This window comes from Lithobates pipiens, unplaced genomic scaffold (assembly GCF_037356315.1).
Source record: "Lithobates pipiens isolate NorthernLeopardFrog02 unplaced genomic scaffold, aLitPip1_a1.2 Scaffold_19, whole genome shotgun sequence".
Lineage (NCBI taxonomy): Eukaryota > Metazoa > Chordata > Amphibia > Anura > Ranidae > Lithobates > Lithobates pipiens.
The window spans coordinates 581,137,418-581,152,331 of record NW_027507764.1 but is presented as its reverse complement, the minus strand read 5'-3'; the positions used below and the strand labels follow the sequence as shown (position 1 = coordinate 581,152,331).

Sequence of the window (14,914 nt, the reverse complement as noted above, 5' to 3'; positions counted from 1 at the left end):
TGTGCCTTCCAGTCTCTGCAAAGATGGGTGGTGTCCCTGAGCAGAGCAGGCAGATTAGAAAGAGACCTCCAAACAGTTTGTGCAGAAAATTCTGGAGTATCCCAAAGCTTTCCCTGAACCCCATCCACATTTATCTAGCAATAAAGCCTAAAAAGACATCCACTGCTTGGTTATTGTGCTGCCGTGTCTCTGGCTGTTGTGCACCGACTTGGTAATGGAACCGGGGAAAAATCTTCGGGGCCCATCAGAGGTCTGCGCTGCACTCCCTTCTGCTACGCTTTATTTATCTATCCCAGCATGTCGGTTAGGTTAGGTATTTGTGTATCTTTCCTCTGTTTATATCAAGGCTCCAGTAGCCTGTGGAGCGTTCAAAGGAATATTCACTTCTATGCTATTTAACCGCTTGCCCTCCGGAAATATTTACCCCCCCGTTCATGACCAGGCCATTTTTTTGCTTTTTTGGCACTGTGTCACTTTAGCTGACAATTGTGCGGTCATGCAACGCTGTAAATAAATGTAATTTTTGTCATTATAGTCCCACAATTAGAGCTTTTAGTGGTGTTTGATCACCACTAGGATTTTTTATTTTACGCTATAAACAAAACAATACTTACAATTTTGAAATAAAAATAAAATGTTTTACTTTCTGCTATAAAATATTATCCAGTAAAAAAAAAAGAAAAAAAAATCAAATTTCTTTATAAATTTAGGGGCCAATATGTATTCTGCTACATATTTTTGGTAATTTTTTTTTCCAATAAGCATATATTGATTGGTTTGCGCAAAAGTTATAGCGTCTACAAACTATGGTATATACTGGAATTTTTATTTTTATATACTAGTAATGGCGACGATCAACAACTGCAATATTGCCACGGATGGTCAGGACACTAACTGACACATTTGGCACTTTTTGGGAACCAGTGACACTAATACAGGGATCAGTGCTAAAAATATACACTGTCACTGTACTAATGACCAGTGGCGGCTGGTGTTTTTTGCACCGGCACTTACCCCATCGGTTTCAGGTGGATGGCCTCCTACAGGCGGCAGGTTACGGGCTCATACGAGCGGCAGGTTACGTGCCCCTATGTGCAGAATGCAGCGGCTCCTGTGTCTTCTCTGCATCCCAGCGGCTTATGCCATGCGGCTCCTCCTCCCCCTAGATGTCCAATAGGATTGCCTGCCTTTTCAGCCAATCAGGTGACCGGTGTCAAAACCCGCTTCCTGATTGGCACGCTATGTGACCTGAGCCCTGGCTGTAATTGGTGCTTAAAAAAAAAAAAAAGCCCCTCCGCATTGCAATCCATGCGCCAGTGTCCTGAAAGGGGCCAGATGCATGGATGGGGGGGGCGGTACCTGTGCGCCCTTAATGGACGGGCCACCCCTGCTAATGACGCTGGCTGAGAAGGGGTTAAACATCTAGGGCGATCAAAGGGTTAACTGTGTGCCTAACCTGTGTTTTTTTTTTTGTTTACTATGTGGTGCTCTCACTAAGGGTTGTGCTGGATTTTATTCCATGCTTTTAGGGCCACAAAATCCAGCACACCCCCCCCCCCCCCCCCGACAGGACGGAGCTTTGTTTACATTTGCAGAGCTCCACCCAGCCTCTCTCACATCACCGATGAGTAGGTGCCAACGGACATCCATTGGCTGGCACCCACTGATCGGCTTGTGCTGTGTCTAATCACAGCACAGCCCTGACAGGCGTGCCCCCAACCCGGAAGCGTCTGTGTAGTGCCATATTTTGCTCCCCATCGTAGAATGCTCCGGAAGTGACGTTGTGGCCAGAAAACTGCGCATGCGCGATGCGTTCCAAACACTTGCGCCATGCGTTCCAAAGGATTTGCGGCAACGCAGTTCAGTGAAACCGTCAGATAATGTCAAGGAAGTGATGTTAAACTTTAGACGGAGCAGAGAGCGGTGGAGAGAGAGCGGATAACTGTTGCTCGGGGAGGGGACTACCTCCCCTATGTGGATTCGAGGAGGGAATTTAGTGGTTTTAGTGGTCTGCATTGCCGCAAATCCTTTGGAACCCTCCCATCAGCCAAGGTTCCCTATTGGTTCCATAATGGAATGTCTCACTGACCAGCAGGGAGCCTTAGAAGGTGGGAGAAGATAGGCCCAAGTAAAACGTTTACAGATTTTCATATTGATCCAGCTGTCCATCTCTCTGGATCTACTCATCTTCATGTATCACTGGTGATGTCTGCGAAGGTTATCATGTATCCCAGATTCATGCATGGATCTATCCATTGGATATAGGCAGGGCCATCTTTAAGGCAGGACAAAAGGGGCAGCTGCCCAGGGCCCTGTCATTGTTGTGGGGCCCAAAGCAGCTGCCTCATACTTGCCAACTATCCCAGTTTACATTCGCTTGTCTCTTGAAGTTTTAGTCCTGTGCTGTGTCCTGATATCTCAGTGTGAAGTGCTGGTACTAATGCTGCCCAGCTCTGCCCTATTGTTGTGTACAGATGACTCACCTGTAGACCCTGTGTTTACATGTAAATACTAGCATTCATATGTAAATAGAAGTCACATGCATATGTAAATAGCTGAGGCCAATGGCATTTATATGTAAATAAAGGCAGCATTCATAGATATATCATGCCCCCCTGCAGTGAGGAGATGTGCTGTAACCTACAGCAACCAGTGAGCAGTATTACTGTACAGTAATCTCTAGCAGCCAATCAACAAGCAGAAATGTGCTGTAACCTCTAGCAACCATTCAGTAAGCAGTAATGATATGCTTTAACCTCTGGCAACCAATCGCAATCGCTCCCTGATCTGATATAGTATTCTGATTTTAAGTCTAGCTGCTATTTATTTTATGTCTCAGAGAAGGTGGAGAGCGAAATTGCATGGGGGGGGGTGGGGCCCTAAGAAATTGTTTGCCCAGGGTCCAATCAATATTAAAGACGGCCCTGCATATAGGGGGTGACGAGGGGAAAGGGGGCACCCCTGGTCATAGTATATCTAGTAGTTGGTCACATTCAACTAGACTTGTTCTATAGTATTGAAGATTTGTAGTTTCTCCAAGACCATCTTTGGTGTCAGAACACCTATCTTAAGTTCTTGACACCAAGGATGGGATCAGGAGGCATAACTGAAACCTTCAGGGTACCTGATCACCGGGGCACTTTCCATCGGTCCCAGGGCCCTTTCCACTGATCATGGGGCCCTTTATAAACCGCCATTCCACGAGCGGTCGCAACTTTGAAGCATGACATGTTGGGTATCAATTTACTCGGCGTAACATTATCTTTCACAATATAAAAAAAAAATTGGGCTAATTTTACTGTTGTCTTTTTATTCAAAAAAGTGAATTTTTTCCCCCAAAAAAGTGCGCTTGTAAGATCGCTGCGTAAATACGGTGTGAAAAAAGGTATTGCAATGATCGCCATTTTATTCTCTAGGGTGTTAGAAAAAAAAAATATATAATGTTTGGGGGTTCTAAGTAACTTTCTAGCAAAAAAAAAAAACTGTTTTAAACATGTAAACTCCAAATCTGAAAAAGAGGCCTGGTCCTTAAGTGGTTAAAGGATTACTACCATTGGCAGGGCAGTGTGCATTCAGCTGCAAGTACTCTATGTATTAGGAAGCATCATAGATGAGGAGATGGAGAGGACGCTGCAGGACACTCGCCTGCTTAGCCTTAAATCCACACGGCATTCTACAGGAACATCTGCTTTTAGGCCCGTCTTTGACCTATCTAAAGGATCTTAACCCTTGACAGGGCAGTATGCTCTCAATTGTCAGCACTCTGTATATTGGGAATCGCCGTAGGTGTGGAAGAAATGGAGAGGACGCTGTAGGACACCCGTCTGCTCAGCCTTCAATCCACGCAGCATCCAGCAGGATCATCTGCTTTTAGGCCCCCGACGTTGACCTGCCTAAAGGGTATAAGCCCTTGACAGGGCAGTATGCTCTCAACTACCAGCACTCAGTATATTGGGAAGCATAGTGGGTGTGGATGAGATGGAGTGGATGCTGTAGAACACTCGCCTGCTCAGCCTTCAGTACACACATCCCGCAAAAATGTCTGCTTCTCCTTTTATTGTCATTCACATTGGAGGGCCATGCAATTTAAAGAGGAAGTAAACCCTGATGAGTTTTACTTCCTCTTTCATTTCCTGCAAAGGTAAAGCATAATGGGCTAGTATGCATCGCATCGTAGTCCATTATGTGTCACTTACCTGACACAGGAGCCAGGGAAGTCACCGCTGTCCCCTGTAGTCCGGCGCATCCATCTTCTCGGTGGCTCTCGCTGCTCCGCCGCTGTCATTCGGCGAAGCCGCAATGACGTTACTCCCACGCATGCGCACGGGAGCCGCCACGCGCGGCATATTTGCCGTTGACGGGTGCCGCGCTCAGTGCGCCTGCGCGCCGTAGACAGCGTTGCCTGTCTTTCGGCTAATATCTCCTAAACCGTGTAGGTTTAGGAGATATTTCTTGGACCTACAGGTAAGCCTTAATCTAGGCTTACCTGTCAGTCAAAGTGTGTTGTAAGGGTTTACAACCACTTTAAACTCATTTCCAGATAAAAGGATAAAATGCTGACTGTCGGCTTGGTGTCTCACTGCACTCGGTCTATATGGAGAGATACCCGCTGACAATGCGTGTCACTTCTTATACGTATTGTCTTTGGCAAGAAGGCAAAATAAACTCCTGAGTCAAGGTTCAGCGGTGTGTGGCCAGCTCCATGTTTCCAGTAATAGGGAATCATGGAAAGTGATATGGGAGGTGGCTGCCATGAAAGTTTTGGGACTCATCTCTTCAGGGAAGCCTACCATGTCTCCAACTAATCTCCTACCACTTCCATCAGCTCATTTCCCCACAGTTACAACCTTTTGTACCCCCCTATTAGATTGTAAGCTCTTCTGAGCAGGGCCCTCTTAATCCTCTTGTATTTTATTGTATTGTAACTGTATTGTCTCCTTTTATATTGTAAAGCGCTGCGTAAACTGTTGGCACTATTTAAATCCCGAATAATAATAATAATAATAATATATCTTTTGCAGTAGAGGCTGAAATAATGTATATGGCCAATTACCTACATAACTACAGTGGCTTAGTAGCGAACACTTATGTTTAGCAGAACTGGGGTCCTCAGTTTGATTCCCACCCAGGACACTCCCTACATGGAGATTGCATGTTCTCCCCATGCATGTGTTGAATTCTCCTGGGTACTCCATTTTCCTCTCACACTCCATAGATACGCTGCTATATTATTTGAATCCCCTCTAAAATGGCCCTAGTATACAGTGCCAGGAAAAGGTCATCCAGCGTCCAGGGCAAAGATGCCAAATTGTGCTCCCTCCCCTTAGGGTTAGGGTCAAGGTGCCCCCATCCCTGCAATAAACCAATGCACCCAGGATAGCTTCCCTCCTGCCCCCCCCCCCCATCCCAGCTCTGCTAGTATAGTATGTGCTAGTATAGTATGCTAGTATGTGTGAATGCATGTTAGATAAGGACCTTAGACTGTAAGCTGTTTGAGGGCAGGGACTGATGAGAATGTACAGTATGGGATGTGTTGCATAAAGTGTTAGCGCTATTTAAATACCTGAAATAAAAGTAAATGTGATGCCTATACTGATGGAACAGAGCTGACATGTTCTCTTTACTCTCGATTTATAAAAAAAAATAAAACTAGCCTCATGGGTACACTCCTCACTTATCAGGTATTCCCCCCATAGCGGGGACTTTGCCATCTTGAATTGTCTCCAAAGAGAATTTATAATTTTTTTAACACCTATTCTCTATTGTGTTCCAAACAAAAGGCTAAAAAATTATTATTATTTTTTTAATTGTGTAATTTAAGCAAAATATACAAGTATGAATTAGAGCTTCCAGATATTTTCCATTTACACCTGCAGCCACCAGGGGATGAGCTTCAAGTAAGAACAGCAGCTTTCTGGTGACCCCCGGTAACAGCTGTAAAAACTGGCCTTAGAGCAATAGAGATCAGATTGTGAAGACTGTACAATAGTTAAAAATAATTCAAACAGTGGCAGCCGATGCTCAATTTTCTTGGGGTGGTGGCCTGCGGCCCCCCGCAGCCAGCCAGCCCGACCGTACTTACCCCATCCAGGCTACAGCGGCTACCACTCTACATCTCCTCCCAAGTACCGGTGGTCACTTCTCTTCCCAAGCCAATCGGTACTTAGGAGTCGTGGCCAATCGGGTCTTAGGACTCCCGGCCAAACGGTTCTCAAGACATGCTCCTTGATTGGCCGGGAGGAGAAACAGGAAGACATTAGCGAATATTAATTCCCTATTGTCACACAACTGGGTGGGCTTGGGGGCCGCAGTGCTCTGCCCCTTGAGCCCAACCCTATTTGAAGCCATTTAGCCATGTGCTTAAAAAAAAAAAAATACATTGGAATCCTTGCGTCCCACATGTATATTAGGGGCCGGGCACATTGATTAGGGGGACGGCACCCCTGGGCCCCTAATGGAGCGACCGCCACGGAATTCAAATAAAGTCTGCAAAGGTTTACAGTTATCCAGGTCATGGTATTGATAGTAGCAGGACTTTTTCTCAGCGTGAACACGGGAGAATGCAGTTCTGGCACCTCCACCACTGAATGGCAAGGGGTGCTGGGGTATGTTGGAGGGTCTATTAATGCTGGCTGCTGGGGAATCCATTGTTGGATTGCTGGAGGGAATCTATTTTTGTGGCAGTCTACGGTTTCTGGTGGGGGAATCCATTGTTGCTGGGGTGGGGGGGGGGGGGGGGGCAATTGTTGCTGAAAGGAATCTACTGTTGAAGGAGGGGATCTATTGATGCCGGTTGCTGGGAGATCTATCTTACTACTTTCCTTGTTATCATTAACAAAGTCTATACAAATTACTTAGCAACACATAATGCTACTTGGCTCTATATTCTCTAAAAGGGGTGCTACTGAGAGGTGGGTAGGGGGTAGAATCAAGGAACGGTATTCAGAGGTGGGTAGGGGGGTGGAATCAAGGAACGGTATTCAGAGGTGGGTAGGGGGTAGAATCAAGGAACGGTGTTCAGAGGTTGATAGGGGGCGAGACCAAGGAACGATGTTCAGAGGTGGGTAGGGGGGTGGAATCAAGGAACGGTGTTCAGAGGTGGGTAGGGGGGTGGAATCAAGGAACGGCATTCAGAGGTGGGTGGGGGATGGAATCAAGGAATGGTGTTCAGTGGTGGGTAGGGGGTGGCACCAAGGAACATTGTTCAGAGGTGGGTAGGGGGCGGAATCAAGGAACGGTGTTCAGAGGTTTGCAGGGGGTGGAATCAAGGAACTGCGTTCAAAAGTGGGTAGAGGGCGGAGACAAATAGTGACTCAGAAGGGAGGAGTTCCTATACCTATTTTCTGAGAAAAAAAGCCCTGGGTAGTAGTAATTATATATAATTATTTAGTTGGACCTAGTATAAAGGTTAAGGTATGTTCTCGCCAATCATTTGATTTGATGAGGCTACTTGGATGAGTAGGGAAACAGCTTCAACATTACAAACATCTAGTTTAATGCGTCATACTACAAGCCAATTAATATAAAATTGCCCGGAACCACTACACTGTTACATTAAAGAACTATTGGTCATGCTGGCAGATAGGGCATGCTGGAAGTTGCAGTCATGAATAAGGGCCTGTGGTTCTCCAACACAGAGAATATAAGTTGGAATCACATACAATGACATGGCGTATCTGTGCAATGGATTCTAGGAAACCTTACCTCGCTGATAAAGCCGTAGTGGACGAGTTCAGAGGCCAGCGTCTGAGAGCTTTCATCTGTAGGAAGGAGGAGAGGAATTGGTCAGTTATTGGACACATGGTTGGAGACCTTGGAGACTGGTACCCTCTGTGGACAACAGACTGCCCATTGTTCTGCCACAAAACCACTGCGTGCTCGGCATCAGGCACAGTGGATGGGAAGGAAAGGGGGGGGAAGGGGGAGCAACTGAACATTAGCCTCCAAGTCTTTTTTTATAATGCTTTTCTCCCATGTCTTGGAGCAACATTAAAGGACAACTACACCTTTGGTATAATCACGCTGTAATCAATTTCCCCCCTGATTCATGAGTGCAGTCAATCTGCTCAGATACTTACCTTTTTTCTTATTCCAGAAATCTTCACTGTGCGAATGATATGGGGCCATGGCATGCAGTTTTGGAAACGACCCAGTATTATATGATTATGTCTTTACTAAAAACAATGCTGCATATACAAACTATTGGCAGTTACAGGAAAACAATACAAGACATACAAATATGCACACATGCACATCCTACCTATCCTTTCCTAGCAAATACACTAATCTGTATGTAAGCAGGTGCAGTTGGCTGGCCACTAGATGGCGCTGCTCCCCTTGTAGTATGGAACAGGGAAAAGTTATAAGCAAGTGATAGTTCCCCCTTTTGGAGAAGTCCCTCTTCAGTGATGTCATGGGGGTGTAGTCATTGCTCATATAAAAGGCAGGATGGGAGAAGCTCTTGTGAGTCGGGACATGAGAGCCAAACACCCCACACATCTGTATGTTAGCTATTGAAAAGGCCCTGGACAGGGCATAAGGCCCTGGGTGAAATAGTCCAATACCCAGAAGAGCTGGCTGTAATCATCCCGTCTCACTAAACATGATTTAAGTGAACAGGGAACAGAGAACATGGTCTAACTAGACTAGGAGTGGAATGCGAATAGCCTTTTAAGCTAAGCCAAGGGTTCTCTGTTGTGAGTACTACTAATACCCCTGGGACTTCTAGTGACACCTGGGTGAAGAATACATAGTCTAGAAGAAGTGCAGCTGCAGCAGTCCCGTCTCTGGAACGACATGAATGGAGCCGTGAGCTGGATGCGGAAAACGTAATGGGCGGGCCAGAGCTCTCCGAGTACTGATGATGACCCAGGGGAATGAGAGAGTGACATTATAGAGCTGTGCTCCAACAGTCATGCTCCCAAGAAGAGGAGAAGGACATTAAGGGAAGATGGGCTAACAGTGATGTGCAATGTGCAGCACATTTGAGTGCTGCAGATCGTCCACTATATGTGATTGGAGAAATATTCCAAGCGACACAGGATAGTGTGTCTGTCATGGTCCATGGTCAGGCTCAGAGACCAGTAGATATAGCAGTAAAAAAAAATAAAAAAAACACCAACCAGCTGGATAGGTATACAAGCAGCCTGGTGGATGACGGGGGCTCACCCAAGGTGCGGGATCTAAGTACTAACCGGTATTTACCAGAGCCCATTATGTTGGAGATGGGTTTTGCCGCATGTTAGTACCAGGTTTCAGTCCTCAGGATCGCCCTACTGGGTAGTAAGCAAGCCGAGATCCAATAGCAGATGTAGCAGGTAGGGATCTAGGTGAAGCACAGTCAGTATACAAGCCAAAGGTCGGTAACAAGTGGTTGCAGGTTGGGATCAAGGAAAATCATTGTCGAGGAATAAGCTGAAGGACAGTAACGAGTGGTAGCAGAGATACGGACAGCAGTGAATGAATGAATGAAATAATTTGTATAGCGCACAACACAAACAATCTCCTCAAGGCGCTGCGAAGAGCTTTTGTTGTCCAGCTTCTAGAAGAGGAAGGTCTTGAGTTTTTTCCTGAAGACCAGGTGGTTTTCCTCCAAGCGGATGTTGGTTGGTAGAGCGTTCCATAGCCGTGGTCCTTGGACAGCGAATCTCCGATCCCCTTTGATTTGTACTGGGATTTGGTAATGAGGAGAAGGTTTTTGTTAGATGATCGAAGGCTGCGGTTGGGTGTGTAGCGTTTTATTTTCTCAAGTAGGTATTGAGCGTCTCGATGCACGCATTTGTGGGTGAGGCAGAGGGTCTTGAATGTGATTCGATTCTTTACGGTTAGCCAATGTAGGCTCCTCAGGGAAGGGGAGATTGATTCCCAGGGTTTTTTCCCCGTTATCAGCCTTGCTACCGTGTTTTCGATAAGTTGTTGCGCAAGTTGATATTGGGGTAATCCTATGTAAAGGGAGTTTGCATAGTCAAGTCGTGAATTAATGATTGTTCCAACTACCACTGCTTTGTCCTTTTTTGGGGTGACAGGGATGAGTCTGCGTATTTGAGCATCCATAGACATTTGTGAGTCAAAAATGACGCAGAGACTTTTGGCCTTGGTCCTTGGGGAGATGGTCTGCCCAAAGATGGTGGGTGATGTCCAGGAGGTGTTGGTTTGGGAATTATGGTTTGCGCGTAGGATAAGAAGCTCTGTTTTTGATTCGTTGAGTTTGAGGGGGTTGGTGGTCATCCAGTCTTCTATCAAAGTGAGGCAATTTTCTAGTTGTTGATGATGGTCTCTTTGTCCGGTGATACGGAAATAAAGTTGCATGTCGTCCACGTACGAGTGGAAGCAGAGGTCTGATAATCTGATGATTTGGAGGAGTGGGCGGATGTATATGTTGAAGAGGACTGGCGACAAAGGCGATCCTTGAGGGACACCGCAGGCGACTGCCTGTGTTTCAGAGGGGAATTCTCCTAGTTTTACGGTCTGTGAACGATTTCCTAGGAAGGACACGAACCATTGAAGATCAGAGCCTGTGACTCCTGCAACTTCTGTGAGGCGGCTAAGTAGAGTATTGTGGTCCATTGTATCAAACGCTGCACTAAGGTCCAACAGTACCAGGAGACATGAACCTCTGTCATCTGCTGCTTCGAGGGCGTCGTCCCATGTCTTGAGGAGTGCTGTTTCTGTTCCATGGCCCGGGCGGATGCCTGATTGCAGCGGGTCCAGGAGTTTGTGTGTATCCAGGTGGAGTTGTATCTGTCCGCTTTCTCCATGATCTTGGAAATGGTGTTGAGGCTTGTTATCGGGCTATGGTTGTTTGGGTCCTAAGGGTCGAGGTTAGGTTTCTTTAGCAGGGGTTTGACGATGCCTTGTTTAAGGGTGCCAGGAACAATCCCTTCTTAAAACGACTGGTTAATGAGGTGCGTTATAGTGGGGGCCACGATATCGGAACATTCTTTCAGGAGTTTAGTGGGAATGATGTCAATTGGTGATGTACTGTCTCAAAGTTTTTTGATGATGTGTTTAATGGTGTATACGGTAATTGGTGTCAGAGAGAACTTCGGCGGTTGTGGGATGTTGGTGTAGATATCTTCTTTTTTCTTTTGTTGGCTGATGTTGGCTGTTTTTTTCTGATGAATTGTTTCCCTGATGGTTTTGATTTTGTCGATGAAAAAGTCTGACAGTTCATTGCAGTAATCTTGGGTTTTGTTTGCTGGGGGCTCTAAGCATACCGGGTTCATCGGTTGAGTGACTAATTTAAAAAGTTCACGAGGGTGGTTTAAGGCCGTTGAGATCGTATATGAGAAATGATCCTTTTTAGCTTTGAAGATTGCTTTGTGATAATTCTCCGTGAGTCCTTTGTAGTTTGAGTGGTTTTCCTCAGTGGGATTTCTTCTCCATGTTCTTTCAGCTCTTCTGAGTTCTTGCTTTTAGTAGAGAGAGGGAGCCATTAAACCATCCCGAGTTTTTTTTCCTGATGAGAGTCCTGCGTTTTGGAGCTACTGAGTCTGCTGATTGTAGTAATGCCTTGTTCAGGGAGTTGAGTGTTTGCTCCAATGAATGGCTTAAATTCAGTGTTGTTATCTTCTTGGATAAAATGGTTTTGAAGGTTTCGGAGTGTAGTTTCTTCTGCTATCTGGTCCAATGCATTGTTGTTGCAGGTTTCCGTTTTTCGTGGCAGATGATGGAGGAGATTTTGAATTTGATGGCGTGGTGGTCCGTCCACGGTAATGTCATGTTGTCTAGTATATTTATGGCAATATTTTGTTTGAAGATGAGGTCCAGGGTGTGTCCTGACCCATGTGTGGGTGCCTTTAAGGAAAACTGCTGGTGAAGCTGAATGTTTGTGCTTAAGAGGGTGTGAAATAGTTCTGGAGGGGGGGGCTGCTGACCTACTGCCCTCCCGTTGATCCAGAGGAAGGCAGAAAACCCCTAGCTGTGCCGGCCAATTGCACCAGTGGGGAAAAAATTCCTTCCTGACCCCCGGAGGCGGTCGGACCATAGACCTTGGGGGATGCTGGGGGGGGGGGATTTCCGTGAGCTTACCTGATTGTGGTGGCCCTGGTTGGCTGTGAGGTGGGTCTGTTGTGGTGGCCCTGGTTGGCTGTGAGGTGATGAGGTGTGAGGTGATCCTGGCTTCCTGTATCACCTGGCGCCTCTGGGGACCGTTGCGGTTGCTACAGGCAGCGGAGTTCTTGGTCTGGAGGGGCCCTTCGGCCTGCTGGGATGAGGGAGTTCGGGTAAGCTGGGAGGTGGGCTCACTTGGGCTTGCGTGGGCTGGGGCTCAGACTGGTGAAAAAGGGACCAGTTCCCCTTAGGACCTGCTGAGGGGGGTCCCGAGGGCTCAACCGAGGTCCTGGTAACGTTGAATTACAGTATCTGGAGGGGCTGGGTGTACCAAGATGGCCGCCGGGCTAGGCCGGAGCCACGGGCTATCCTAGTCTTGGCTCCCAATCCTGATGTAGGTCATTCGCAGATGCAGGGGGGTTTGGTCGGCATGGGAGCCCAGGCCTGCCGTGGCTAATGGCTGTGATGAGGGGGCGAGCTGGCAGGTGGTGAGCAGTGAGTGATCCGGGCTACGCTGGCGCCGCTGTGTTTCCTGAGCGCCCGGAGAGGCTGGCAGGCAGGTAGCGGTGTCGGATCGTGTGATAGAGGTGGCTAGGGGGATAGCGTTCCTAGACCCCCGTGCCCGGGGGGGGGGGGGCGCTATAATCCCTATAATTGCCGGTTCAGCAGTAAGAGTGACAAGAGCAAAATATTGGCTGGAGAGAGCATAATAATCTGGCAAATAGGAAGTGCAGAAAGATAAGTTCATCTTGGTCTCATCAGACCACAGGACATGGTTCCAGTAATCCATATCCTTAATCTGCTTGTCTTCAGCAAACTGTTTGTGGGCTTTCTTGTGCATCATCTTTAGAAGAGGCTTCCTTCTGGGATAACAGCCTCCTCATTGGCTGAGACAACAGCGGGAGCCATTGGCCAGTGAGCCAATGAGGTCCAACGAGCTCACTGTGTCTGAATGGCCACACAAAGAAGCAGCTCAGCTCAGGGTGACCCCATAGAAAGCTGCTTGCTATGGGAGCACTTGGAAGGAGGGAGGGGCCAGGAGTGCCAGCGAAAGATCCGAAAAGAGGAAGATTGGGGCTGATCTTTGCAAAATCCCTACACAGAGCAGGTAAGTATAACACAATACAAAATAGCAGTGCTATAGGAACGTGAATTAAAAATAAGTACTCCAAAAACAGTCAATGTGTGTAAACTAAAATACACAAACAACATGGGTGATAGCACTGAAAGATCCGTCCATGACTAGCACATAAATGTAGGTTCTTGTGATATGACACCTCTTGAGGACAGTGCACCTCCACCACATAAAATGCGTGCCACCAGAGGGCAAGCTTTTAGGAGCCTACAGCTAATTACCCAGCCAGGGCCTTTATCCAAAAAGAAGTTGATTATCCACAGATAATGATGGGAAAAGTCTTGGACTAAGTACCAAAAAGCCTGGGAGACTCGGGCATCAACCACCAAGGGAAGAGGTCAGACACCACAGAATGGAAGATAAAAACGATCATAAAATACAGCCGGCCACCAAGCGAACACCCGTCCACTAAGTATGATGCGATGACATCAGCACCTTAACCTCCCTACGTGTGTTTCGTCACAAGCGGACATCGTCTCTGGGAACATGTTGGTTGTTAGAAAAAAAAAAAAAAGTTCACACCGACTGCGGGAACTTGCACGATTTCATTCCCGCATGTCAGTCCCAATTTCGTGGGCGATTTTTAGAGACATCAGTGCGGGTTTCTGCACAGATGTCAATGGAAATCGCATTCCCCGAAATTGCCAAAAGTAGTACAGAAACTACTTTTGGAAAATCAGTGCGGCGTCACACCAATTAGGACGGTGCCATTGCTGGCAATTGCCGCTGATGTGGCATGCAATTTCACATGTCAAATCGTATATGCCAAATCGCACCAATGTGAACCAGGGCTTAATATCACTTTAAAGATCAATCAAAATAGATCACAATTAGCAAGACACTTTATAGAATAATAGTGTATAGTATCTCAATTGAAATGTACTATTAATGATTTGGAACTGAAGAGGGGACAGCGATGTACAATTAAAAAGAAAGGAAGTCCTTTGGGCGCACAAATTAGGTGCATTATATCCATCGGGACTAAATTGTGATTTTGATTGATATTCAGAATTAGTTTTTTGTCACGATGTGCTAATATATTTTCAGTTGTGAATTTGAAGTTCTCTGCCTTTGATGTTTGTCTTTTGAATATCGGAGAAAGGCGACTGGCGTCTCTCATTAGTATTACTGTTTATTCTCTGCAGTTGCTGCTTTGTATGAATGTGATGACTCATACATGTATCACACCATTTCCTGTCTAATCCCTATTCATGGGGTATGTTATGAAAATGTGTTGAGATCTGCTGTTTGGCCTGACGAAAGGCACAGTGCCCAAAACCGCAGCCAATTTGTATATGTATATGTTCTTGTGAAGTAAATAAATCTGTACTTAAAGCGGTAGTAAACCCGCACATTTTTTTTTTTTTAAACCTGCAAAGAAAAAGGCATAATGAGCTAGTATGCACCGCATACTAGCTCATTATGAAATACTTACCTTGGAACGAGGCCCCGACATCTGGCCCGATCCACGCCGAGGGAGCTGACATGCTCCCTCGGCGTTTCTTCCGGGTATCGCGGCTCCGGCGCTGTGAGTGGCAGGAGCCGCGATATCGTCACTCCCGCGCATGCGCGCGGGAGATTTCAGTCCGGCCGCTGCCGGATTTTGACGGCGAGAAACCCCTTGTGCGCATGCGCCGCTGCAGTCAGCGGCGCATACCGAGGGGAATATCTCCTAAACCGTACAGGTTTAGGAGATATTTTTTTTACCTACAGGTAAGCCTTATTATA

General features: G+C 46.6%; 1 protein-coding gene across 3 annotated transcripts in view; it reads right to left on the bottom strand.

Moving 5' to 3' along the window:
- Window positions 1-14,914, bottom strand: part of NRBP2 (nuclear receptor binding protein 2) — a 173,799-nt gene that overhangs the window by 7,208 nt on the left and 151,677 nt on the right. For all 3 annotated transcript variants that reach the window (XM_077493455.1, XM_077493454.1, XM_077493456.1), the window contains one exon: window positions 7,705-7,760. In XM_077493455.1, coding sequence (XP_077349581.1) covers window positions 7,705-7,760 — 56 coding nt within the window. The remainder of the gene's footprint in view (window positions 1-7,704; window positions 7,761-14,914) is intronic.